Consider the following 26,270-nt stretch of genomic DNA (forward strand, 5'->3'; position numbering starts at 1 on the left):
GGAAAATGGGTTTAATGATCGAGTGTTAGACTGCTTTTCACTTAGATTGCGAGGAAATGAAATAATATGCTATTTAATTTCCTCGCCGTCGAAGTGACAAGCAGAGTGTAATACCGAGTATTAAACCCATTTTCCCCTCGACGTGTCTATCCACCCTCCCCGTACCGGCTCTGGTGGCTATATGAGCGCCTCGGGTAAAATGGCTCGTTTTATGCTCTTGTTGTAGTTAATCTACTATAGGTAGTCTGTCAGTTAGGTTATCAGAAAATATTCAATACTTACGTATTTTTTATTTTGTAAAGTTTGGCTGCATCTTCATAATTTTTGTTTGACATACCTACCTATTATTAAATAATTGACAAAATAAGAGATGTGTCCATTTTTTTTTATAATCTATGTAACGGACTAAGAACTTAGAATTTTACGAGCCCGTTATGATACCAAAATCATTTAAATGATCATATGTATCTGCTCTGCTAATGAGGGCTATCGCGTATGAATTCGCCACTAGAGGCGCTAGTGTAGCGTGAGGTCTCCGAAATGTCAAATCTCAGTTTTTCCGTGAGCTACGCGGGTTTAATTTTAATTAGAATAATATTGTGAATATTTTGCACTACCTGAAATTAATTATGGCAATTATGCGTTACGGGGCAATGAATGTCTGTTTTGAGAAAGTTTTGTCTTTCAGAAACTTTTGTCCTCCCTTTTTTCCGAACAAAACGGGACTACGCAACACTGTGGTTGCTCGATATGTTTATGGTACAGTTTTAAGGTGTATTAAATATGATTTTTATCTAAACTTTGTTTCCACGCCCGTAATAACAGACTTTGAAAGCCACACGCAACAGTGGCGCCATCTAGAAAGACAAAAAACGAGCCCTCATTGTTACATAGTAGCTGTGATTTATTTTCCAAGTGTTTTTCAATGAAAAGACACGCCAAGATCGCTTAACTTCTTTCTAATGCTAAAAAAACGAATTATAATCTAGCGCCATTCTGAGCAGTTTGGAACTGTTACTTATTGCTTCTAGTCTAGCTGGACACCTCTGGACACTTGCTACACTGTATACCATATGCACGAGTTCTCTGTAACCGTGAGCAAGTAAGTCTGAATCGATTGACTAACTATAGATATATACTTACGTTGGTAGGCAGTCGTCATCAGATGTATTGGAGCGGCCAAGATGATCAAAAATATCGAAACATGAACTCGAATACCTTAATAATAGAGTGCATGTACCGATATTTTTGACCACCTTGGCCACTCCGAAACATTTGACGGCTACTGTACATGAAAAGTTGAATATCTTTAGTTGACTCTAGAAAATTTGATTATAATAAAAACAACGGCTAAATTTCAAGGATTTTATTTTGATATCCATAATATAACACAATTCAACAGTTCTAATGGCGGTTCACTATCGCACAAACTATCTTGGTCAATGAAATGATTAGAGAATTTAAAAAAAAGCTACGGGTGACCAAATTGCTTGGCGAGCAGGAATTACAAAACAAACCGATTTATCCAAAGATATGCTAATATATTATACAAAACGAATCTAGAATATTTCAGCCAACTGAATATCCTTGTAAGAGTGTTTCAAGAATATTTAATGGAAGTTGACGGATATTCCAGTAGATAAATATTAAGCCAAATGGTCAATCAAAGTATATCGTATCAAACACGTGACGTGATTAGGAATGAATTAATGATAATCCCGGTGAACACTCTTTGAAGGGATCTTTTTGACTTCCTCGACCATTGGACGAAATATTTCGGGTTAATTTTGTTAACTCTCGAAACTCTTCGTATTTTGTCGAGGTCACTAACTTCAAACATTTTAAACTGTCCCAGTATTATGGTTTACTGTGACAAAGTAAGATGGGGTCTATTTTTAAGGTTAACGGTACACACGATCGCAGTTTTTTTTTTATGTTACATAGTTACTATTTAATTTTGAACATGATTGAAAACCCCTTTAATTTGTCCTCGAATATACTTTGTTGTTAGGCGGCGGCTCCACTGAGGCGGAGACGAGTGGAGTGGAGAGGAGACGTGTAGGGATCGACCAATCATATTAAATCTCTTCTGTAAGATGTGGATTTCAACTAATATGATAGGTCGATCCTACACCTCTCTTCTCCGCTCCGCTCGTCTCCGCCTTAGTGGAGCCACAGCCTTAGTTAAAGCTGTAGTTAATAATTTTATGATGCACACGCTGACATTATCATTCACTCATTCAATTCATTCTTTTCAGACCTTGTGAATCGGCCTGTGCAATACTAACACATGTCGAAAATACAAAGTGAGACATGGGTGCACATAAAAACCAGAAAAAGAGACCAGCGCTGGGAATCGAACCCAGGTCCTCAGCATTCCATGCTGCGTGCCATACCCCTACACCACCACTGGACAGGAGTAGACACGAATTTCTCCTATGCACACATATCTCAGGTTGCTTTTTTTACTACGCTACTTAAGCATATTATGTGTGCATAGGAGAAATTCGTGTCTACTCCTGTCCAGTGGTGGTGTAGGGGTATAGCACGCAGCACGGAATGCTGAGGACCTGGGTTATTTTCGATATGGTTTTACGGGATGACCGTAAAAGTAACAAATTTGGAGTTGAAATAAAAAATACAAAAATAATCCAAATAACCAATCATAACTAACACGCGTCTTTAACAACGTCATAAAGCTAATCCCTGCGTTGGTCTCAGATAACCTATTTTATGACGTCAATTAAGTTGTAACCGTGGTACATTTACACGCCAAGCAATGTGCTCGCCACCGCAACACTAACATGCAGGGAACATTTTCGTGGACGGATTGTGCCCTACATTAAGTTTTTCACATTCATAATTTGAAACAAAACTACTTAATCAGTTTGTGCTAAGCATATACCCAAAACTCATAGATCTCAATAACTATACGAGGGTACGGGATTTTATTACAATTTTATATTTAGCTCGTGAAATCGAGATAGTTTTTCTAAACGCAGTTAAATGATCAGGTACAACCATAAAAAAATACATTTTCATAGTCTAAATTAATATTAAAACAACACAATTATCATACAAGGAAACATAAGACAGTAAGAGGAACATAAAACATTTTCAAAAGAATTTTCCGCGACTACAGACAGCAACACATCTAAGAAGGTTATATCATACCAGAACACGAAACAAGACAATGTACTGTGAAACCGCCTTAGTTGGAACATAAGTACTGCTTGTTATCCTTAACATTAATAATTCAGAGCGTCTTAACATTTAACTAGTTTATTCATATGGTTAGACACGCTCGCGAATATAAAAAATCAGTCTAAAATATATTAAGGCAACTTGAGAATATATAATCGTACGCGTGGCCCGCTCGTGTTTACCGAACCTAATGAACATTTCAGGGAAGGAGAAAACAATAATCTATTATGTCATTTTTTAATTGTAGGTAGGGTAAATCGTCAATTACTGGTCACCGTTCAATAATAGTAATAAGACATAAAAAAACAAGTAATTGATAGATTATATATATATATACAGCAGGTGGAAGGACCTTGTGCAAGGTCCGCCCGGATTGCTACCACCATCTTGCTCGCTAATCCTGCCGTGAAGCAGCAGTGCTTGCACTGTTGTGTTTCGGCGTGGAGAGTAAGACAGCCGGTGAAATTACTGGCACTTGATATGTTGTATCCCATCTTAGGCCTCTAGGTTGGCAACGCATCTGCAATACCCTTGGTGTTGCAGATGTTTATGGGCGGTGGTGATCTCTTACCACCAGGAGACCCACTTGCTCGTTTGCCATCCAGTAGAATAAAAAAAAAATACAGGATGATTTCAGGGTCGTGATTACAACTATTGAAAACTAACCGTCTTTGCTAGAATACTTAAGAATAATTTAAGAAATTATGATTAATAATGTCACATTACGTCGAAGTCAATCAACATGAAAATAAAGATTGAAAGAGTAGGGTGACCATTATATCCATTCATTCCAGTTTTTTTTTTGGTAGCTGTACAAAACAAACTAAGGCATATATAATACCTTTAGTCTTATCCTATTGTGATCATTTGATAAAAGTATGTTTGATGCTCATTCGTTGCTCCACGACCCCGAAATCACCCTGTAGGTTTATAGGTAACTAAAATTCATTTTTAGTGTAAGGTGGTTAGTTATTGAACGGTAGCCAGTAATTGACGATTTACTCTAGTACATTTCATCTCTGAAAAGCGCAATTAATTATAGAAAAAAATTAGGACAAGAATAATTATGACCGTGATAAAAATAGTCAAATATAGAAGATTTTATTTCATTTATTATTAGTTTTGATGCCAGTTAGAAGGTTCAGTACACACGAACGGTCGTGCTACGGCACGGCGGAGCCGCGGCGCGTCACAGGCCGCCGCCGCTCTTTGTGGCGTCGGTTTATAGTTCATATCTTTTATGGATCTACCACATACTAGGCAGCCGGAGAAAATACCGGCACCTGAGGTATTCCATCTCAGGCCACTAGGTTGGCAACGCATCTGCAATACCCCTGGCGTTGCGGATGTTTATGGGCGGTGGTGATCTCACCATCAGGAGACCCACTTGCTCGTTTGCCATCCAGTCGAATAAAAAAAAAAACTATTAAAATTACAGAAAAATAAGACAATTATATGCATATCCCACTGCAACCTGTTAAGTTTCTGTTATATGACAGGCGATTAATCGAACAAAATAAACAGTTACTATTAGTTGTTAGTGGTTCAATCAATTCGAGTTTTATTTTCACTTTTAAGCGTATTATGCTTTGATATTCAAACTAGATGTTCACATTTTAATTCAAACGATGTTATCTTAACAAAGTGTGAAGAAACAGCAAAAACTGTGCTCCCTGAGAGCGGTGACCTTATCCGTTTGTACGCAGACGGTCACTGTAAGCTATTTCCGCCTAGAATGTACCTTGCTAGAGGACGCTTTACCGTTCTGTACTCATTTCTCACTACGTAACATATAAATGTATTATTTAAACTTTCTACCACAACGAAGGGCCGCGGCCACTGCGGCTTGGGAACGCGCTCATAGAAATAAACAAACAATCAAGACACTTACATCAATAACTTCAATAATTTACTCTCCCGTAAATTCATTAAAACTCAACGCGCCATACTTTTAATCTATAAACAATACATAGATATACAAATATACATCACAATCATAGACAACAAACAACAACGTGTTCGGATACAGAACAGTGCACAGGGGATGTTGGGGCATTTTAATATAGTTATCAAGTCTGTGAAAATTTATTAACGATAATAACTGTGTAAGCTTGATCTGTAGCAAAAACGTGCGGGCTCCAAAGGACATTTATGCCAATGGTGAATGTGCTTAAACAACACGTTAGAGTTATTAGATAATAACGCCTAAGCGACATGTAGGTATTTATTTATTTTCATCAGGTGTCAAAACTGATAGACTCGACTTGGAAAGGTTAGAAATAAATAGTAGAATACATAGTGACATTACATTAAAATGCCCCGACTTCGTACCAGTTATTTTGCATTTTTTGTGTCATTCACAACAGATTACTGTGTGCACTCAACTTTTAAAACACCTAATCACAATATCCAATAAATATGTTAAGGGCATAAATACAACACATACAAAGTATATTTGGCGTCAAAGAAAATTTTTCAATTTGGGAGGGCAACGTTAAAAAACGGGATTTACAAAAAAATAACAAAAATAAAAAAATCTACTTATTAAATATAGTGTACGGATTTTTTATATATTAAAAAGATTAATATACAAATGTTTACACTTTTTTACATATTTTACATCGTATTTACATCGAACATTAGCTATGTGAAGCACACACAACGAAGCGTTTATTCTTATATACAAAACTGAACCAAATTCGCGAACATAAGATGACAGTACATGTTATTCTATTTTAGCATTATATTACATAAAACTATAATAAGCTACAATTTTAAAATCCGAAACAATCATTTACCAGTTTTTTTTTGCACAGAGATATTCTTTAGCCAGTGCACAACTTTTCATATGTGAATCAGCATAATCAATCGAAAAATCCTTTTTATTATTCATATTTTAATCCATAAATATGTTCTTTACGAATACTGAATCACGTATAAAAAGGTCATTTTGACTAAATAAATACCCTGAACTCTTTGATCTAGAGTGTTTCCGAGCGGATGAGTTACTCAAAAACACATGAAGCCTAATAAGTACCTATCCAAATGCTTCAAATGTTTTTGAGCATCCTGGTCTCGCTTCGATACTTTCGCAATTCACATTAGCAGGCGTATTATCTAACGCTTTGACGCTCGTGAACGCATTCGACATCTCGTTTCACCCTCAGCCCATACCGAGTGACAGAAAGAAATAGTGAATTCGATCGAGATTCAGAATACGTTCGACAATAAGCCTCAGCTTAGCAGTTCATTCCAAACTCCATATCCAAATTATTTTATATTTTTGTTCGACCTTGCCGATATTTTTCACAATTTTCATTGCCTACTGGCATTTCCTTTTTTTGTCAGTTCATAGTTTTTCTCCAATTTTATAGTTCTCCGTTCGCTTAAAGTAATACCTTATAATATAATACTTAATGTTCTGAGTAGGTACCGTAGATTCATCGTAACTACCGGTGAGAAAATCCACCCTTAGAAACCAACTAAAAACTTATTCAATCATAATATCATCAGAGATTTAGTAGAAACTTAAAAAAAGTGAAAAATATATACTGCCACTTTGACATTCTGCATTTCCTCAAACAAACACGAATGACACACGATTAACTAAGTTTTGTGACAATTATTTCAGTTCTCAGCAAAATGGATCTCAATATGTGGCGCTTACGACATTTCATCATACTGTAGAGTAGAATTAGCGTAACAGCCACGCGCTAAATTAACTTATAAAGCGGCAATTACATTGAGTCGTTCGCCGCATGCTGCATGCGGCGACCGCAAAAGTGTAAAGAACACGGTTCACTGGTCCGCAGTAGACGGACAGACTAATGTAAAGACGACGTTCGCTCGCCGAAGTAGTTTGAAACAAATTCGGCGACCGCATTAGGTGAACGACGCAGTGTAATTGCCGCTTTAAATTTCTCATTTATATTTAGGTATTTATTCATTTTATTTGAACTGATACATATTATTTTCGAAACAACATGATTCGATTAAATATGGACAAAAGATAAAAAAAATATCTTTTAAGTAAGATCCATTTTTGCCGTGTGCTTTCAAAGATAAATGCTAATAAAACTAACGTAAATACAATTTGGCAGTCAGACTATTTGTATATTAAACCCAGTTGCATTTTATAACAGAAACGATAGGATCAAACTTAATACATTATAGCATAAGAATTGAATCGTTAATAACGTCAAAATTTACTATCGTATTCAGAAACGTCAATAAATATTTCATTTTTAGGGGTCCATACACAAAGGATCAAACGGGACTCTTGTCTGCCACAGAGGTCTTTGTTTCCAGTATCAGGGATACATTACAAAATTTTCACAGTTTGTATGTACTAAGCATAACCTCTACAAAAAAAAGTTAAAAATTAAAGAGGGTACAGACCTTTCGTTTGCGAGTCTACTAACTCTTAGTTAGGCATTTTTTCAATACATATTTTCATGCGACAAGGATCCACTAAAGTTAAAGACGTTTCTGAACGCACTAATTTAGTATTTAATTTATTATTAACTACCAAAAAGGGTACTGTGATCCATACTTATCATCATTTTCCCCGCGAACATCACTTAATCATAAGATCATTCCGTTCTTTGACCTTGACCTTTCGGCGAGACTCACACTTCGTCGCCGAGGTCCTGCACGCAGTTTTCGGCGATGGGCACGAATTTGTCGTCGATCTGAACGAGAAGGATGCTTTTGTCGACGTGGGAGCGGAGCTTGGGGTCGCGGTGGTTCGGCGTCCACTTGTGCACAACCTGACAAACATTTATTAATAGGGTCAATCAACTTTTTAATAGTGCACATTGATGATGATGGTAAACGACTCCTGAGTTACTTGTTAACAGTATAACTTTATAGGGCACACATCCACTAAAAGTTATAGAGTTGTGACAGTTTTATGGAAATGGGGAATGGATGAAAATATTAGAAACGCTTGAAACTTTCTTCATCGATAGAAATAACCTTTCTAATTAACAGAAAAAAATATCAGATTTTTAAGTAGCATCACTTAATTTAAAAAAATGAAAGAGTTTTCTTTACCGCCAAAATTACGATAGTCCGCTCGGTTACGGGTTATTCCATAGTCCAGAATAAAAAACATTCAAACATTATTTATGTGTCTGACTCGATCTTTTTGACAGGTGACACTCTTTACCGGCCCGGATAATACCAACATGGAAATACCGAACCCTGTTTTTCATGTACAGTCAACGTCATAAATAAGTGATCATTTCTGTACCTAGTCGTTTTCAGTCATTACACAATTTCGTATGGCTTTTCAAACATGACGTTAAAGTGACAAGGTACAAAAGTGATCACTTATATATGACGTTGACTTTACATATCCATAGAAGCTTATGTCAGTTTCAATGGGCGTGTATTTACATGGTCGGTATTTCAATGTCGGTATTATTCGGCCCGGTAAAGAGTGTCACCTGTCAAAACGAACGAGTCAAAGACACATCAATTCCTATTTTTATTTTTTTGTTCTGGGCTATGGAATAACCCGTAACCGACCGGACTATCGTAATTTGGCGCTAAAGAAAACTCTTAAATTTTTTTTAATTAATGAATGTTACTTAAAAAACTGCTTTTTTCTGTCAATTAGAAAGATATAAAAAGTTTCAAGCATTTTTAAATTTTTCATCCATTCCTCATTCCTTCACGGCTCATCTCCTAAGCATGCTACTAATAAAGTGTATTACTGATGTCTCCTAAAGTTACGGGACAGAATAAAATACACTAAACAATTGATTGACCAATAGATTCAAAATATAACTGGAATTTCCAAAAATACGTCGTTATCTTCATTTACATAAACGTACAGTCGGAGTAAAAAAAAGGTTCGTCACCCTAAGGTCTATTTTCCTTTGCTCAGTATGAGCGCCAATCTGCTTTACCGATTGAGTAGGACATACAGCGTCAACCTTTCAACCTGCTAAACATAATCAGGTGACCATAGCAACCCTACCACTACACCTTGGCACTGACAAACACTGAAAATTAAGTAGAACATTTATTTCATTGAAAATTTTACGAAGTTGTTTATTAAAAAGTTTTTGTATTGATATGAAACTAGACATATGTTAGAGGTGTATACTATTTTGACCCTAGTTATCATGTCAAGTAAGTATAATTTGATATGCACTTGTCTACTTAGTACTTTGGTTTCAAAACGTACTAAGAGTCTATGACTTTGTAAAGGAATCAATTTAATAACTGACGAAGGTTTTCCTACCCCACTGTACTTCGATCGATTTTTAAAATTCTTTCACATATCCTACTAATTCATTCTAATCTCTTAAGTGCGACATTTGCACGACACGACACCCGATTAGCCGCTTCAATCAAACTCGTTCGCTTTACGACCTCGCAATGCAATGAATTTGCACGTTTTTTATTGTATTAGACATAAGAAGTACATATAGTAGTATTTATGGTGCACAATAAAGAGTCATTGTATTGTATCAAATAAATGATTCAGTTTATTAGTTCTAATTAAAGGAAACGAGAGTAGCAGGGGTAAAAACGAGTATAATGTTTACAGTAGCGACAGAGACACACGACAGGAAGTGATGACAGCAGACAAAGCAGAATAATAGAACATTATTCAAAATATAAAATATACACACATATCAAAAGATGGCCAGGGTGTTTAATATTAATTTACAAACATGAAGGTTTAATAGTTCTTTTAAAAATGTGTACTCCAGCATCTGATTGCATATTTGGGCATTTTTACTTTAAATGGCGCAAATTTTTTTTTTTCAGAATTAGGTAATCCTGGATCTCCTTACTCAACTCAGTCACGAGTACTATTGATTTAAACGAAGAAAAAATCAAGATTAATAGTGCTCGTGACTGAGTACCCAGGATTACCTAATTCTGAAAAAAAAAAAAAAGTTACGTCAATTAAAGTAAAAATGCCCATTTATTAATTTTCAAAACAAAATCGAAAGTACTTACCAGTCCATCCATCCCAGGCATAGGCACCCAGCTCCCCCAGAAGTTCCTGCCGCCCCTCTCCCTTTGGTGCTCCGAAGGCCACTGCACATCGATCCTCCTCCCCAAATTAATACAATCATACACCCCCAAAGGCTCAATGATCAGTACTTTACTACCAACACTAACGTTAATCTTGAGCTCACTCCGCCCGGAATCAGAACGTTTAATCTTAGTTTTAATTTCCTTGTTTTTGGGGTCTTTTTTCCCTTCTTTTTTGAGGATAGATTCTTTATTAGATAGGTCGGAATAGTGCGTTTCTTTGAGAGGTATAGCCTCAGATTTCTCGATGTAGCGGCCGGTCAGCTCACGGTAGCTTTCGCGCTCGTGCCGGATCTCCTTGCTCACTTTTGAGAGGTCCTTCGATGTACCCTCATTTAGGAAGTATCTGGAAGCAAGAGGTAAAGTTGACAAAAAATATTTACACGACAAATTTGGTGAAAGTGGTAAATAGGATGTGGAGAAACTTGTATAAGTGCATAAACTACTGATCAAATATAAGGTTTACTAGTATGATTTTCTTTTAATATGACAATACTGGTCATGATCATGCTATCGTCACTACGTTTGGAGAAGTTCGTTTGTCAAAATCGATAATTTTATTAATCTCGGGCTGTTCCCAATGCAAGGCAGCGGCCTCCTCTCAGAATGAGTGAATTTCACACGCACAGTTAAATTCATTCGCAGGTGAGAGCAGGTGTGTTCACCGTAAAGCTTATAGGAAAATTTAAATTTAATTTCGCAATTAAATTTGGTAAAACTCTCTGATTGAGTGGCTATAGGTGAAGTGGGTATGGGTACATGGTTAGTGGCTAGCACGTCTTCGCGAATAATAATTTTACGAAATAAATTTATTCAATGTGCCTCATAGTTAAATTTACTTTACACATTATTCCGAGATACGATCTTGTTTAAAAGTAGTGACAATGTAACTGTTAAAGATGCCAGAAATCACAAATTGACACGAACGGCGAATGAAATCACTCTTCAACTCACTCTTTGTCGGACCCTAACTGGTTACTCCTCTCATCTACTCAAAGGTTGACAGGTAGAGATCCCTTAAAGGGATAAGTCTGCCTTTGTACAAGTATCTCAAAGTTTGTCAATTGTGTTTTGTTTCTTTTCTTTTGTACAATAAAGAGTTTACATACGATACATACATAAATTTAATCTAAATGTGAGCAGCATGCAACATAGAGAACTTGGCGATGCGAACCAAAAATAATGTGGTGCTAAATAATAAATAATCGTGGTGACACAAAAACCGGGCAAGTGCGAGTCGGACTCGCGCACCGAGGGTTCCGTACACATTTATAGGTATGTAAACGGGAATCGTGTGTTGAAGATATTTCCCGCTTTTTCAGTGTGATTTAATACATCCAGTGTAAGCAGAGCCCTGCTCCTAAGCAAAACGTACGCATTGGTTCATGAAAAACACATTCATCGCACATCTCTGGTTAAATGGCAGCCTAAAACCCATATTCGAACCTCTCGTTCGATCTTGGGAGGTTATCGGATCTCCCGCTCGCACTTTGCAGAGGCGAGAGGTGTGGTGCAAATCACGAGCGCGATCCGAGAAGCAGTAGTGGGCGGGGTGTAAGCGTGACGCGGTCTACCTGGGCTGGGGAGCATCTTGCCTGGCGTTCCGGTTGGCGATGATCCGGCAGTCCGGCAGCGACACGTCCGGCGCGCCCGGCGACCGCGCCAGCGACTCCAGCGACGACTGCGCGGAGCCCTGCGTGCCCGCCACCTGCCCACAAACGGTAACCATATTTCAAGGTGTCCATTGCAAATTCTGATGATGTTGTAGTTAGCTACTGGGTAAAAAAATATATTAGACACGTTTTTTCTTGTTGTAGGTGTAAATTTGACAAAATGGGCTACATATCCTAAAAATTTGAAAAAATTCAGGGTTAGTATATCAAACTTACAAGGAAAACTATAACGGTTAAGTTTTCTTGAGAATTATTAGTAGTTAAAGAGTAAATAGCAGCCTAAGGTATAAAATATACCTAAACTTGGAATATTCCGTACGAAAAACGAAATCCTTAGAAAAATATTACTTAATTTTTTCGTAATGGCTACGGAACCCTATTTCGGGCGTGTCCGACACGCTCTTAGCCGGTTTTTTAACTCAGGAAACTGAAAACATAAATTAGTTTTGTTACCTTAGAACTGGCGGAGCGCCTCGGCTGGTCGCGCCACCCATTCTCCCAACCGCAAGCAAAGCCCTAAACAAAACATAGTTCAGACCATACACTTATAATATAATAAGTAAAGTAATACAATAATAAAAAAATAAACCGTCCAACTCACGATGCTAAAGGCCCGTTTTACAACTCATTGTTTTTTTTTGTTACAGATATTAACGGGGTTTATTACTGGAGTGCGGCACGAGTCTGGTCGAAGTTTCGTTTCTGCGACATGCGATTAGGCGATGCACGACTGTGCGACATGCCATTTGTCCCTGCCATCGTACGTGCGAAGTATGATCAAGCGTTGGACCACTTTGCGACAGTTAGGATCTCAGTTATAGATATAGAGTTAGGTAGGTTAGCATTTAAAATCATTGACATGAAATGATGGTATGAAATAGAAAATAGAAATAGAAATCATTTATTCGTGACTAAGCCGAAGCCGAAACCGTGGTGGCCTAATGGTTTGACCTATCGCCTCTCAAGCAGAGGGTCGTGGGTTCGAACCCGGCTCGCACCTGTGAGTTTTTCGAAATTCATGTGCGGAATTACATTTGAAATTTACCACGAGCTTTGCGGTGAAGGAAAACATCGTGAGGAAACCTGCACAAACGAGCGAAGCGATTCAATGGTGCGTGCGAAGTTCCCAATCCGCACTGGGCCGCGTGGGAACTATGGCCCAAGCCCTCTTGTTCTGAGAGGAGGCCTGTGCCCAGCAGTGGGACGTATATAGGCTGGGATGATGATGATGATGATTCGTGACAAAGTAACGTAGCACAACAAAAAGGTATTAAAAATTAAGAAAGTTGTATGTCACGAAATGGTCCCGAATCGGCAAAAATTGCCGGTCTTGCGAACGGCGCTGTTCTTCCTTAGTGTTGGGAATTGTTGTCTTCTATTGAACCATAGGCACTAAACTAAAGCACTAAAAGATGCAGGTTGACTTTTTGACACTTTTTATTCAGTATTTCGCGTTAACAAAGTCTAGATTGAATTTAGTTGAATTAAACAAACGAGAGCGGACTTGCACAAGAAGCCATGTTGAAAGGAAGAGAGCGAGAGCGATATACGCCGTGTAAAAGAGATAGACGATCTCTAAAACTGCGTTCCAAATTAATCAAAAGGAATTTAGTACTTAATACTAAACATTCTCGGGCTCTTTTTTAATACATTATTTCACTTAGCATAAAGATTAGTATGGTAGAGCGAAATTTTACATAACATCTAAAGATTAACAGGTTCTATAGAAACCATATAGATAGATACAACTATTTTCTAAATTAAGCTTTCTTGCTTATTTTTAATTTTTTTTTTTTTTTTATTGTTGCTCAACAACCGAACTTTAATAATAACTGTGCCATCATGACATCAAACCTTAAGCTATGAAAGTAACTTATTTACTAACTATGTTTGAAACCCTGTTAGTTAATACACTAACATATTAAGTATTAACAATAACCTCCACCACTAGAAAAAGTGATAAGTAACAACAGTATTTTTAAAATGCCTAAAAGGCTTGAACTTAAACTAAAGTTACGTTACATTAACTTAAACGAAAGTTAGTACGTACATATTTTGTGTATGCAATAATACTTATTTATACTAAACCTAACTAACTGAGAACTTTATTTACTTAACTGGTAATAATACAAGTTTGTTAATGGGCCTAGTATATTCGCCCTTTGCTGTACGAATTACAACGGATCTTACCAAATTATCGTGTTTGTTTTTATTTACCGAGACTATTTTTCCCAACGGCCAGCAAGCAGGCGGTGTGCATTCTTCTTTCAAAATTACTATGTCACCTTTATTTAAATTGGACTTTATTTGCAACCACTTGCTTCTTGGCTGTAGCTCTGATAAATAATTTTTATAAAATTGTGACCAAAATTTTTGTTTAATCTGAGTGAGCCTTTGGTATAATGACAATTTATTTTCTAGTACATTAAGTACACTTGGCTCCGGTAAATCGGTGATTGGTGCGCCTATGATAAAATGAGCTGGTGTGAGGCAAGCAATATCGTTAGGCACATCAGTTAAAGTACACATCGGTCTAGAGTTTAGTATACCTTCAATCTGAACTAGTACTGTGTACAAGAGTTCATACGTTAATTTTACATTACATAGGTGTTTTTTTAACAAAGTTTTTACCGACTTTATGCCAGCCTCGTACAAACCTCCCATGTGGCTCGCTAGGGGTATAGTAAACTTCCAATTAATATTATTTGTGTTACAGTAATTTCCAATCTGACTGTACGATTTTTCACTATGAAACATTTTATAAAGCTCATTAAGCTCATTGTATGCACCTTTAAAATTAGTAGCATTGTCCGAATAAATAACGCTACATATACCTCTTCTACTAATGAATCTTTTAAGTGCACAAATAAATGCTTGAGTGGTCAATTCTGTTACTAACTCTAGATGTAATGCTTTGCTAGACATACATACAAATAGACATATGTACCCTTTTACATATTTACAATTGCGCGTCATTGCACTTCGAATGTAAATAGCTCCACTGAAGTCTACTCCTACATGCGTAAATGCACGGTCTAAGTTAACTCTTGGAGACGGTAAGTTTGCCATCTGCTGCTCGCAGGCCTGTGCTCTGAATCTCACGCAGCGAACGCATCTGTGTATAACACCTTTGACCTCATTGCGCCCATTGAGTGGCCAATACCTAAGTCTCAAGTTGGCTAATGTATTTTGGATACCTGAGTGCAGTAACCGCGAATGGTAATGTTCAATTATAAGCGTGGTAATATGCTCTTTTGACGGAAGAATAATAGGGTGCACTTGATTGTATGGTATATTTGCATGCTGTATGCGACCTCCAATGCGAATTACATTATTATCATCTAAAAATGGATTGTGTTTCCTAAGTGGACTATTTTTGAATGTGTACAAGTGTTGTTTGTGTATATGTGTGTCTGTGTATGGGTGTGTATGTGGATGGGTATGTGGATGGGTATGTGTGTGTGGATGTGTATTTGGGTGTGTGGACTGTAATTTTCTCAATTTTAAATTATGTAATTCTGTGTATTCTTTTGGAAACCGTTTTTGTTGAATTATTCTTATAATGAGGTTGTGTGCATTGTTCCAATCAGTTGATGATAATAAATGACTTGTTTGTGGTTTTTGTCTTGTTTTTTGTGTGATGTATGAATCTAAGAACATATGCCATTATTCTAACCAGCCTAGTGAAATTAGAATGATTATGAAAAATGTCATAGAAATTTAATTCTGGCTGTGATACTTTAGTAGTTGTTGCTACCAATTGGTCTGGTTGAGATTTGCCTAACTCTACTGGATAGTCAGTTTCACTAACCGTAGGAGGATTAGCAATTGGCCATTTTGTTGGATCTTCTACTAACCAGTTAGGCCCGTTCCACCAAAGTGTGTGATGCTGTAAGTTCTGCGGAGAGACGCCCCTAGTTAGACAATCCGCTGGATTTTCTTTTGTATTTATGTAATTCCATGACTTTGCATCAGTTAATTCTATGATTTCCATTAATCTATGTGATACATATGTATGTACTTTTCTATAAGGGGATCTAATCCAGTGCAGTACTATTGAAGAATCAGTAAATAAGTGTATGCTATGGATTGTAAATTTACTTAATACTTTAACTACTCTATCCTTCAGTTTTGCAAGTAAAAGACCTCCACACAACTCTAAACGTGGGAGTGATTGTGTCTTTAATGGTGCTACTCTAGTTTTAGCAATGCCTAGTGAACATGTAGTATGTTTGTTTAGATAAGTTGCTCTAAAATATATGCATGCTCCATAAGCCTTTTGTGATGAATCACAAAATCCAATAATTGTAATTTCTTTAGGAATGTCTGAGAAATGATATCTAGGTATGGATATGTCTTGTAAATATTTGAGATTTTTGTGAAATGATAACCAAGTATTTTTCAGATCCTCAGAAATAATTTTATCCCAGTCTATATTTAATTTCCAAATGTCTTGCATTAAGATCTTAGCTATGATTGTGGTAGGTGCTAGAATACCTAGTGGATCGAAGATTTGAGCAATTGTAGACAGTACATTTCGTTTGGTATATTTTATCTCTTTTAAGTCTGGTATAGAAATTTTAAGAGTGTCATCAGATGGTACCCATTGTAAACCAAGCGTTTTAATTATATTGTTGGGTGACAAGTCATAAGTTGAATTGCAAGACAACTGTTCTTTTGGCAGAAAATCTAAGGTATTTGAATTATTAGTGGTCCATTTATGTAACTTGAAACCACCTTTATCGAGTAACTCAACCAATTGTTTACTGGTTTCACAGACACCTTCAATTGTGTCCGCTCCGGAGAGGCAGTCGTCCATGTAGCAATTGGAGGTGATTACGTTAGCTGCCAAAGGATAATTGTGTATGTTTTGTTCAGCTAAATGTCTAAGAGTGCGACATGCTAAGTATGGCGCAGACTTGGTGCCATAGGTGACAGTCGACAGCTGTAGACACTTTAATGGAGCTGACTTCGACTCTCGCCATAAAATTCTCTGTAGTGAACGCTGTTCTGGCTTTATGAATATACACCGGAACATTTTAATTATGTCACATGAAAAAACATATTTGTACATTCTAAATTTAATTATTATATCAAGAACATCATTATATATATTGGGACCTTCTAGTAAAATATCATTGAGTGATGTTCCTGTAGATGTTTTAGCACTAGCATTGAACACAACTCGTAATTTTGTGGTTCTACTTTGTGGTCTTAAGACTGGATGATGAGGTAAATAATATGAAGGAAGTGTGTCTGATTGCTGAAAATTATTTATGTACTCTGCATGACCTAATGCTACATATTCGTCAATAAAGTTTTTATAAATTGTGAATAAATCAGGATCTTTCTGAAATCTAGCTTCTAATTGTAGTAGACAGCGGTATGCTGTGTTGAATGAGTTACCTAATTCATTAATTCTGTCCTGCAAGATTGGCAATTCTACTGTAAAATGACCGTTATTATGTTGATATGTAGTGTCCATAAATAGTTTTTCACAATATGTAGTGTCCATAAATAGTTTTTCACAATATTTTTCTTCAGGGGTTTGTATTGACTTTGAAGTGATTTCCTCTTGGTTCCAAAATTTAACTAGTACATCCTCTATGGGTTGAGTTGATAAATGTAGACTAATTTGCATATTGTTAACACTAGGAGTGTCAACTACCAAGGGACCTGATATAATCCAGCCAAGCACACTCTTAATTAGTTGTGGATGTTTATTACCTAATCTAATACGTCCAGACAATAATAATGAGTAGAAAACTTGAGCACCAATGAGAATGTCTATGTCTGCTGGTATGTAAAATTTGGGATCTGCTAGTTGTTTTAATTGTTTGTTAGGAATGTTCCATGATGATATATCTATGAAGTTATGAGGCAGGGATACTGTAATGTTATCCATCACTATGAATTTTAAGTTTATGTTGTAATCTGAATGATTTGATGCTATATTTGTATTTATACACAATTGCGTTTGCTTGCTTGAGTCTCCTACTCCTTGAATAATATGATTATCTAGTAAAAACTTACATTGTAAGGAGCGAGCTAGCCTGTGAGTAACAAGATTTACTTCACTTCCCGAGTCCAAGAGTGCCCTTGCTTGGTGCCAGCAACCGGCTGAGTCCTGTATCTTGATCAGAGCTGTGGATAGTAGTATGTGATTAGTTGTAGCATTGGAGAACAACACTGCTGATTGTGTTCTGTTTGAATCTGATTGTGTGTTTTGTATGTACTGTATTGAGTCTTGTTTAGAGGTAGACGTCATATTTGTGTTATGTTTATCTATATGTGTTGAGTCTTGTGTAGAATAAGACTGCGGTATAATTATGTTTGATTGTAAGCTTGTAGGGGTATTTGTATGAACTTGAGGGGTATTTGTATGAAATTGAGATGAATGAGGTTGCAAAATTCTAGGGATCTGTTCTAAGCTTTGATTTGTATATGTGTGTGTTACCATGGAGGTATTTACCTTACGTGGAGGGTTTTCCATATGTATGACTGTATGATGTTTGCCATTGCAAGTAAAACATCGTTTTCTTGAGCATTTGTGTTTGTTAGTAAAAGGCTGTAAACAATTATAACATAAATTTTGTGATTTAATGAAATCAATGCGCTTTTGCACAGTATATTCTAGAAAAGTAGGACATTTGAACAAATAATGTTGACCTTGACACATATTGCACTGAATATTGGGTATAACACTGGTAGGAGTAGTAGTCACGTGAGTTACTTTTTGTATAGGTTTATATGACTGTTGAGGTCTTTCTATAATAACCTTGTCGTTAATTAATTCATAGGCTGTGACTCTTAAGTTTAAGAAGTCTAACAATTCTTTGAGTTCAGGGATTGTGGAGTTTTTTCTATTAATTTCCCATGCTGCTCTCAAAGAGTTGTCAAGTTTCTGAGTAATAAGGAAAATAATGACTACATCCCAAGTTTCCACTGGTATACTCAATGCTTTAAGTGAGTCTAAACTTTGTTGTAGTACAACTAAGTATTCCTTTAAATTATTTTTAGTTATAGTAGGATGGTTGATGAAGTTTTTTAAGTGGTGATTGACTATAATTGTTTTGTTTTCGTACCTTGTAGTGAGTATCTGTAGAGCCTTAGTATAATTCTCTTCAGAAATGAGTAACGAACTTATTAGTCCTGCTGCTTCTCCCTTCAACGAAGACTTCAGATACTGAAACTTTTGTAAAATAGGTATGTTTGCACTGTTTACGGCACACATAAATAGGTTTTTGAAAGTAGGCCATTCTTTTAGAGCCCCATCAAACACGGGTAGCTCCAATTGCGGTAGCTTCACTCGTGGTTTAGATATGACGCTGTCTTGAGGATTGTTGATAGTGCTGCTGAATTGCTGGGACAGGTTACCCGACGATTCTTCTAGAAGCTTCTCCATATGTCCTTTAATCGTGTAGTATTTGCTTTCCATGGAACTTCTCTCTTCTTCGTGAATCAACTCTTGACCATCAGCTGTGTCATATTCCTCGATCTGACCTTGAATAGTCTCGAAGTTTTCCATAATTGTTGACAGTTCCGAGCTCCTAGCTTTTATCTCGCAGACATCATCTGTTTCTGGATCAAAACTGTTCACATAGTTTATAAGTCGCGTGAGTTTTCCTTTTATTAAGCCTCGCTGCTTGACGAGTGTTGCAATTTTCTCTTGTGTAGAACCTACACTGCCTCCAGGCCCCGGCATGATATATGAATTGTATTGTTAACTTTGTGCACTGATGAACTGTTTCTTGAACTTTTAATGGTGATTGAAGAAGTTATATTTATAATTTGTTGTAGTAAAAATTCGACGACTTGAACGGTGACACTTGACAATGTTTATGTATTTTGACGTTGACGTTTGTGCGTGTTCCCGCGTTTTTCGTTCCGCTCTGCGCTGGCTGTCACTGTCACTTGCGTCTGTGGAGCGCGCGACCCTCTTGATTGTCAAACTCGAAAATGTTTTTACCCGCAACTTCACTAAAATAACCGGCGTTCGTGGACCAAATTTAATGTTGGGAATTGTTGTCTTCTATTGAACCATAGGCACTAAACTAAAGCACTAAAAGATGCAGGTTGACTTTTTGACACTTTTTATTCAGTATTTCGCGTTAACAAAGTATAGATTGAATTTAGTTGAATTAAACAAACGAGAGCGGACTTGCACAAGAAGCCATGTTGAAAGGAAGAGAGCGAGAGCGATATACGCCGTGTAAAAGAGATAGACGATCTCTAAAACTGCGTTCCAAATTAATCAAAAGGAATTTAGTACTTAATACTAAACACTTAGGGACCATCTGTTTATCATACATTAAAATAAAACCAATTTCACTAAAGTGAAGACCGACACAATATTCCGTTTAAAAAGAAAAAAAAAAGGCAAAAAAAAGAAGAAAACACTAAACAATTATAACAAATGAAGTTACCATGCAGGCAAAGGCTATACTCCTTTACCTTATTGTCTATAACCAGAAAAACAGTATGAAGCAGTATGTAAAACAGTATGAAAACGAAAACAATAATAGTACGGTCAAAGAGTTTAATTCATTGGCCACCATGGAACCATTTCACAGTAAACGTCATAGTGACATCGCATTAATTAACAAGGAAAATCGTAATGACTTTTCCTTTGAAAAGATTCCATGGTGGCTCAGGAATTAAAATCCTTGACCGTATTAACAATAAAGTACGACACTCGCCTCGTCTCCCGGCCTGGACTCCGGATCGGCGGCCGGCAGCCGGAACGACGCCGGACGCGCGCGCTCGCGACGCACGCGACTGCGATTTCCGGCCTGTAAAGTCAAAAGTCAAAATATCTTTATTCAATTTAGGCTAAAACAAGCACTTATGAATGTCAGAAATAAATTTTACCACAACAACTTTTTTAACTCAACGAGGTATTTTTTTTTAAACAGATTTACAATAATATTAAATGATATCTATACATCACAAGTATTTAGCACAACTTTATTTTTAACAGAGTAGGGTCTATTTGAAGGGATCGCTAATGCGGATCGGAATTATTTCCAAAAATCCCTGTCCATGATATAATCATCCATATCCATGTCCATGATATTAACTTTATAATACGCCTTATTAATGACAATTTAAATTATCGATATTAGGAACTCACTACACTACTTGTCACTAAACTTTGCTCCGATTGACAGAAGCGCCGTGCAGTGAGTCTGTTCAATTTTTAGGTTATATTTCCTTTAAAATAACTTTCCTTCCTAATTAACTCTCTGGTGGTGGTTTAATAAGTACATAATATTGATCTAACTCAATAACCTATCTGTCCGGTTGGCCAAGGGCCAAAGTAATGGAGGGGAACGAGGAGCCCCCGGATCCGGGCGGCGGTAGCTCCATGAAATCGATTGAGATGGACACGCAAAATATTTCACGAAAGCGTAGCCTTAGTTTCTTGGAACAATCGCCGTCCGCATCTTCTGAACCGAAAGGGAAAAAGGTGATGCAGGGAACGGATGCCGACAATGCATCTATAGCAAACATTTACAAACACCCTGACTTAGACGAGGACTCCCGCAAATACGGCATTTATGACAGTGGCCCATTTATTGTACACATCTCCCGAGACGCAGAGTCTAGCAACTCGGCCATCTCACTTCAACCTATAAAGGTTGGCCTCGCTTTATTCAGAGATAACATTCAAAATATTAAAAAAGATGGTATAAAGTCCGTAGGCAGAAACCGTGTCTCGGTAGAATTTATGACCGCTGTGGATGCTAATAACATCTTAGAAACCCCTGTTTGTCCAGAAATAAATATAAAGCCCACATCCAACATACAATGTTTCCCGTATGGGTTTGATTCGTGGCGTACCAGTCGACTGGTCGATGGAAGAATTTGTTGACGCGACTGACCTTAAAGACGGACATGGCAAAATCCTCAAAGCCCGACGCCTCCAACGCAAAGTAACCAATGAGGGAGGTCCTCCATCCTGGGTCCCAACTCAAACTGTTGTGGTGACCTTCGTAGGTCAAAAACTTCCTGAGAAAGTCTTTGCTTTCTTTACATCGCTGAAGGTCGAAGTATACGTTCTCCCAACAATCCAATGTCGAAAATGCCTGAGGTTTGGCCACATTCAGGCCCAGTGCCGCTCCGATGCTCGCCTGTTTCAAGTGTGGCACAAAAACACCCTGGTGAAGGATGCAACATCGCTCCTGAGCAAGTGACTTGCCTCTACTGTTCAGGCCATCATTACGCGACAGACCAACGCTGCCCGGAATATTGTAGACAAAAGTCCATCAAATTGGCAATGTCAGAGCACAGCATCTCTTATCAAGAAGCTTCCTCTCGCTTCCCTGCCGTACGCCGCCCTTACGCGGACGTGGCCAAGGTTATGTTTGACCCAGACCCTAGTCCTCCTCGGCAATCACCCCCCTCTGGTCCCCCTCCCTTCCCTCCCCAATCGCCCATCTCGACTTCATACCGTAAGACGGTCAGCCGTAAAGCTAGATCAAGAACCCCCCTGTCTCCCGGATATGATCGACAAGCCCATAAAAATATCGTTCGACCCCACAATCTCAACTTCCAAATGGTTATGCCCTATCGTCACGACGGACGCCAGTTGAGACGCCCAATGATGACCTTATGGAACTGTTATTCAAACTTCTTACAAATATAATCGCTAAATGGAGCGATTGTTTACCGCCCGACGTTGCCCCCTTAATGATTTCACTTGCCGAGATGCTATCCTTCTCCAATGGCCCCCAGGCCAATTTCCTTCAGTGGAATTGCCGTAGCCTTATCCCAAAAAAACCTGATTTGGTCAGAATCGTCAACGAGCACTCCATTTCTGTAGCGGCCATCTCGGAGACATGGTTGAGACCGGACTCCCGCTTCAGGATCCCGGGATTCTCATGCCTCCGGGAGGACCGCGGTGATGGTCGTGCTGGTTGTGCGTTGTTGATCAGAAGAGATTACTCTTTCTCCCAATACCCCTCCCTCCTCATTCACATGACATTAACGCAGTTGCGGCTAATGTCATGGGAATCAACTTTGTATCCATCTATATCCCACATCCTAATATAAATTAATACCCGATCTTTCCACCATCCTGTTCTCGGTCCCTCCCCCTCTCCTCATCCTAGGGGATTTCAACAGTCACAACACGTCTTGGGGTTCTTCGCACTCAGACGCATTTTCCGCTTTCCTCTTGGACCTATTTGATGACATAAATGTCTCAGTTATTAACGACGGCTCTCCCACTCACCGGGTATACCCCGGACAAAATCCCAACTCAGTTCTGGATTTGTCTGCTTGCTCTCCCAACCTCTCATGTCTTCTATCCTATCAGGTACTGAGACAATCACACGGAAGTGATCATTTCCCTATTATCATTTCCCAACCATCCTCTGTTCAGCCTTCCCCCGCCCCCCAACCCCTCCTTAAATACAGATTGGATAAAGCAGATTGGCCAAACTTCTCTTTTTATGTAGAAAAAAGGCTAAAAGAGCTCGACTCCAACCTGTTAAACCCCCTTGAACTCTACAACCACTTCCAATCCGTTCTGATAGAAGCTGCAGATAAATTCATCCCAAAGAAAAAAATGGCTAGTAGCAAGATCCCTTCCCCTCCTTGGTGGGATGCGGAATGCACGGCGGCGATAAAAGAAAGAAAGAACGCCGAACGTAAATACAATGATTCCGGTCTTTCTGAAGATTTTATTGACTTCCAAAAAATCTCTGCTCGCACTAAACGTCTCCTAAAAAAAGCGAAGAAGAAAGGATGGAAGGGATTTTGTGAAAGTCTCAATCCAAGAACGCCCCCATCGCTGGTATGGAAAAGTATAAAAAAATTCAGAGGCTCCTTCGATCCCGATCGACCATCCCCCCATAATCCCCCTTCCTGGTTGGCAGAGTTCGCAGATAAATTAGCCCCTCCATCAGTTCCTGAGGAATCCTGCATAGACCCATCTCCTCCCTCTAGCGGGCTAGGCCCTCTCGACAGCCCCTTCACATTCTATGAACTTGAGTTAGCACTTGACGGCCTCCGTAACAGTTCACCAGGAGAAGACGGCATACCGTATATCTTCATCCGTAAACTAAGTCGCTTTGCAAAAGACCACCTCCTAAATCTATTTAATCTGTTTTTGTGTCTGGTGAAATCCCCGAGGCATGGAAGACCCAAATTGTAATCCCAATCCTCAAATCATGTAAAAACCCACAAGAAGCAAACTCCTATCGCCCAATTGCCCTTTCCGCGACAATAGGCAAATATTGGAGCATTTAAGTTAAAAATAGGTTGGAGTGGTTTGTAGAAAAAAATAATTTACTCGCCAACACACAATTTGGATTCCGTAAGGGGAAAAGTACCATAGACAACCTAAGCATACTGACTTCAGACATTAGACTAGCCCTCTCCAAAAAACACCATGTTGTAGGGTGCTTCTTGGATGTCTCTGCTGCCTATGACAATGTCCTTCTTCCTATGCTCAGAGCAAAAATGCTTCAGCTGAGTATTCCTGTGAGGATAGTACATTTTATCTGCAAGTTGTTTATGGGAAGAATAATTAAAATCCGAACTGGCAATAGCTTCTACACTCCTCTTACCCTATGGCAGGGACTCCCCCAAGGCTCAGTACTCTCCCCCCTCCTTTATAATTTATATACGTATGATATTGAACAATCTGTCTCCCCCTTCTGTAATATACTCCAATATGCAGATGATTTAGCGTTATACACGTTACACAGTCGTTTGATGAGGCTTCTTCAAAATTAAATGAGGCACTCAGATATCTAAAGGTCTGGCTAGATGATCATGGGCTATCTTTGTCACCATCCAAAAGCTGTACTGTAACTTTCTCGCGTAACAGATCCATCCCGAACATAGATATTAACTATGAGTATGAGGTTATTCCCTGCAAGGACTCTGTTAAATTCCTTGGTGTTTTTCTGGATTCCAAAATGACTGGTGTACCCCATTTGGAGCACATAACCGGAAAATGCGAAAGGGGCATTAATGTCTCCGGGCTCTTTCTGGAGTCTGGTGGGGCGCTCACCCATACTGCCAAAAACTGTTATATAATGCAATAATCCGTAGCCAGATCGACTATGCTTCACTCGTAGTGGAACCCTGCAATAAAAATGCACTTAAAAAATTGGACCTGATACAAGCTAAGTGTCTACGTATTGCTCTGGGAGCAATGAAATCCTCACCCAAAAATGCCATGCAGGTAGAATGCTTAGATCCTCCTCTCTCCCTCCGCAGACAGTACTTAGCAGACCGTTTTTTTTAGGGCATGTTCCGTATCCAACCATCCTCTTATACCCCGACTAGAGGCTCTCTCCCTGGAAGTGTCTGAAAACACATATTGGACACATAAGGAAACGCCAAGATACATTGTGTCGTATTCCAAATTAAAAAACCTCTCGTCCCGCTATATACCACCTACATGAACCCCATATTTGAGGCCGATTATGAGTCTTTGATATATTCTCCAAAAGTTATCCTTGATTTTGGCATTGACAAGGATAGCCCAGCGGCCAACAACATATTAATAAAAAAATAGAAAAATGGCAGGATTGGCTACACATCTTCACAGATGCCTCTAAATAGATCCCAATGGCTTTGTAGGTTCAGCAGTATGGATTCCCAAATACCAAATTGCTTTGACTCAAAAAGGCCCAGCCCAGTCATCTGTTTTCACTGGGGAATCCATCGCAAATTGGAGGCTATTAAATTCTCGGAATCACACAGCGTTCCTAAAATCTTAATTTTTCTGATGCTAAAAGCTGTCTACAAGCAATAGTAGGAAATCATTTTAAAATGAAAACTAAACTCCAATCATTTTGAAAATTAAAGAGGCTCTAAAACCGATGTGAAAAAAAAGGACTAGAAGTTACTCTTGTATGGATTCCGGGCCATTGTGGCATAGTGGGAAATGAAAGAGCGGACATGTGGGCAAAAGAGGCCATCACAATTGGTTGTCAGGATTATAAGACTATCTTACCATCCGGACCTAATGATGTCCACTCGAACTGATTTAAGGGCTCCTGGCAGAACATGTGGAACCTCTCCAGACACCAGAAAGGCCGACACTACGGGAACATTCAACCATTAATTCCGCGTAAACCTTGGTTTTATCACTTCCGCTCTGCTAGTAAATGGGTCACTTCTACTATCTGTCGACTCCGTCTAGGTCATGTCTGCACTCCGGTGTTTTTATCAAAAATTAGAGTACGGGATAACTCTCTATGCGAATGCGGTCTTGATGAGGGTACCCTGGATCACATTTTTTTCAATTGTGGTAAACATACTTATTTCCTGTATGATGCATTGCCGAAGGATGTTCCGCGCCTATAATTTTCT

At 38.4% G+C, this 26,270-nt stretch overlaps 1 protein-coding gene across 2 annotated transcripts in view; it reads right to left on the minus strand.

Annotated features, from left to right (window-relative positions):
• Nucleotides 1–1,351: 1,351 nt before the first annotated feature.
• The window catches only part of LOC141429503 (uncharacterized), a 33,844-nt gene continuing 8,925 nt past the window's right edge, over nucleotides 1,352–26,270 (minus strand). Inside the window, exons 2-6 of one of the 2 annotated variants that reach the window (XM_074089830.1) lie at nucleotides 20,636–20,728; nucleotides 12,390–12,452; nucleotides 11,859–11,971; nucleotides 10,186–10,609; nucleotides 1,352–7,973 (exon numbers count right to left, since the gene is read on the minus strand). In XM_074089830.1, coding sequence (XP_073945931.1) covers nucleotides 7,833–7,973; nucleotides 10,186–10,609; nucleotides 11,859–11,971; nucleotides 12,390–12,452; nucleotides 20,636–20,728 — 834 coding nt within the window. In that variant the 3' untranslated portion in view covers nucleotides 1,352–7,832. Of the gene's footprint in view, nucleotides 7,974–10,185; nucleotides 10,610–11,837; nucleotides 11,972–12,389; nucleotides 12,453–20,635; nucleotides 20,729–26,270 lie in introns of both variants that reach the window. The other variant, XM_074089829.1, reaches the window with a different exon arrangement.

This window comes from Choristoneura fumiferana, chromosome 7 (assembly GCF_025370935.1).
Source record: "Choristoneura fumiferana chromosome 7, NRCan_CFum_1, whole genome shotgun sequence".
In the NCBI taxonomy this organism is placed as follows: Eukaryota; Metazoa; Arthropoda; class Insecta; order Lepidoptera; family Tortricidae; genus Choristoneura; species Choristoneura fumiferana.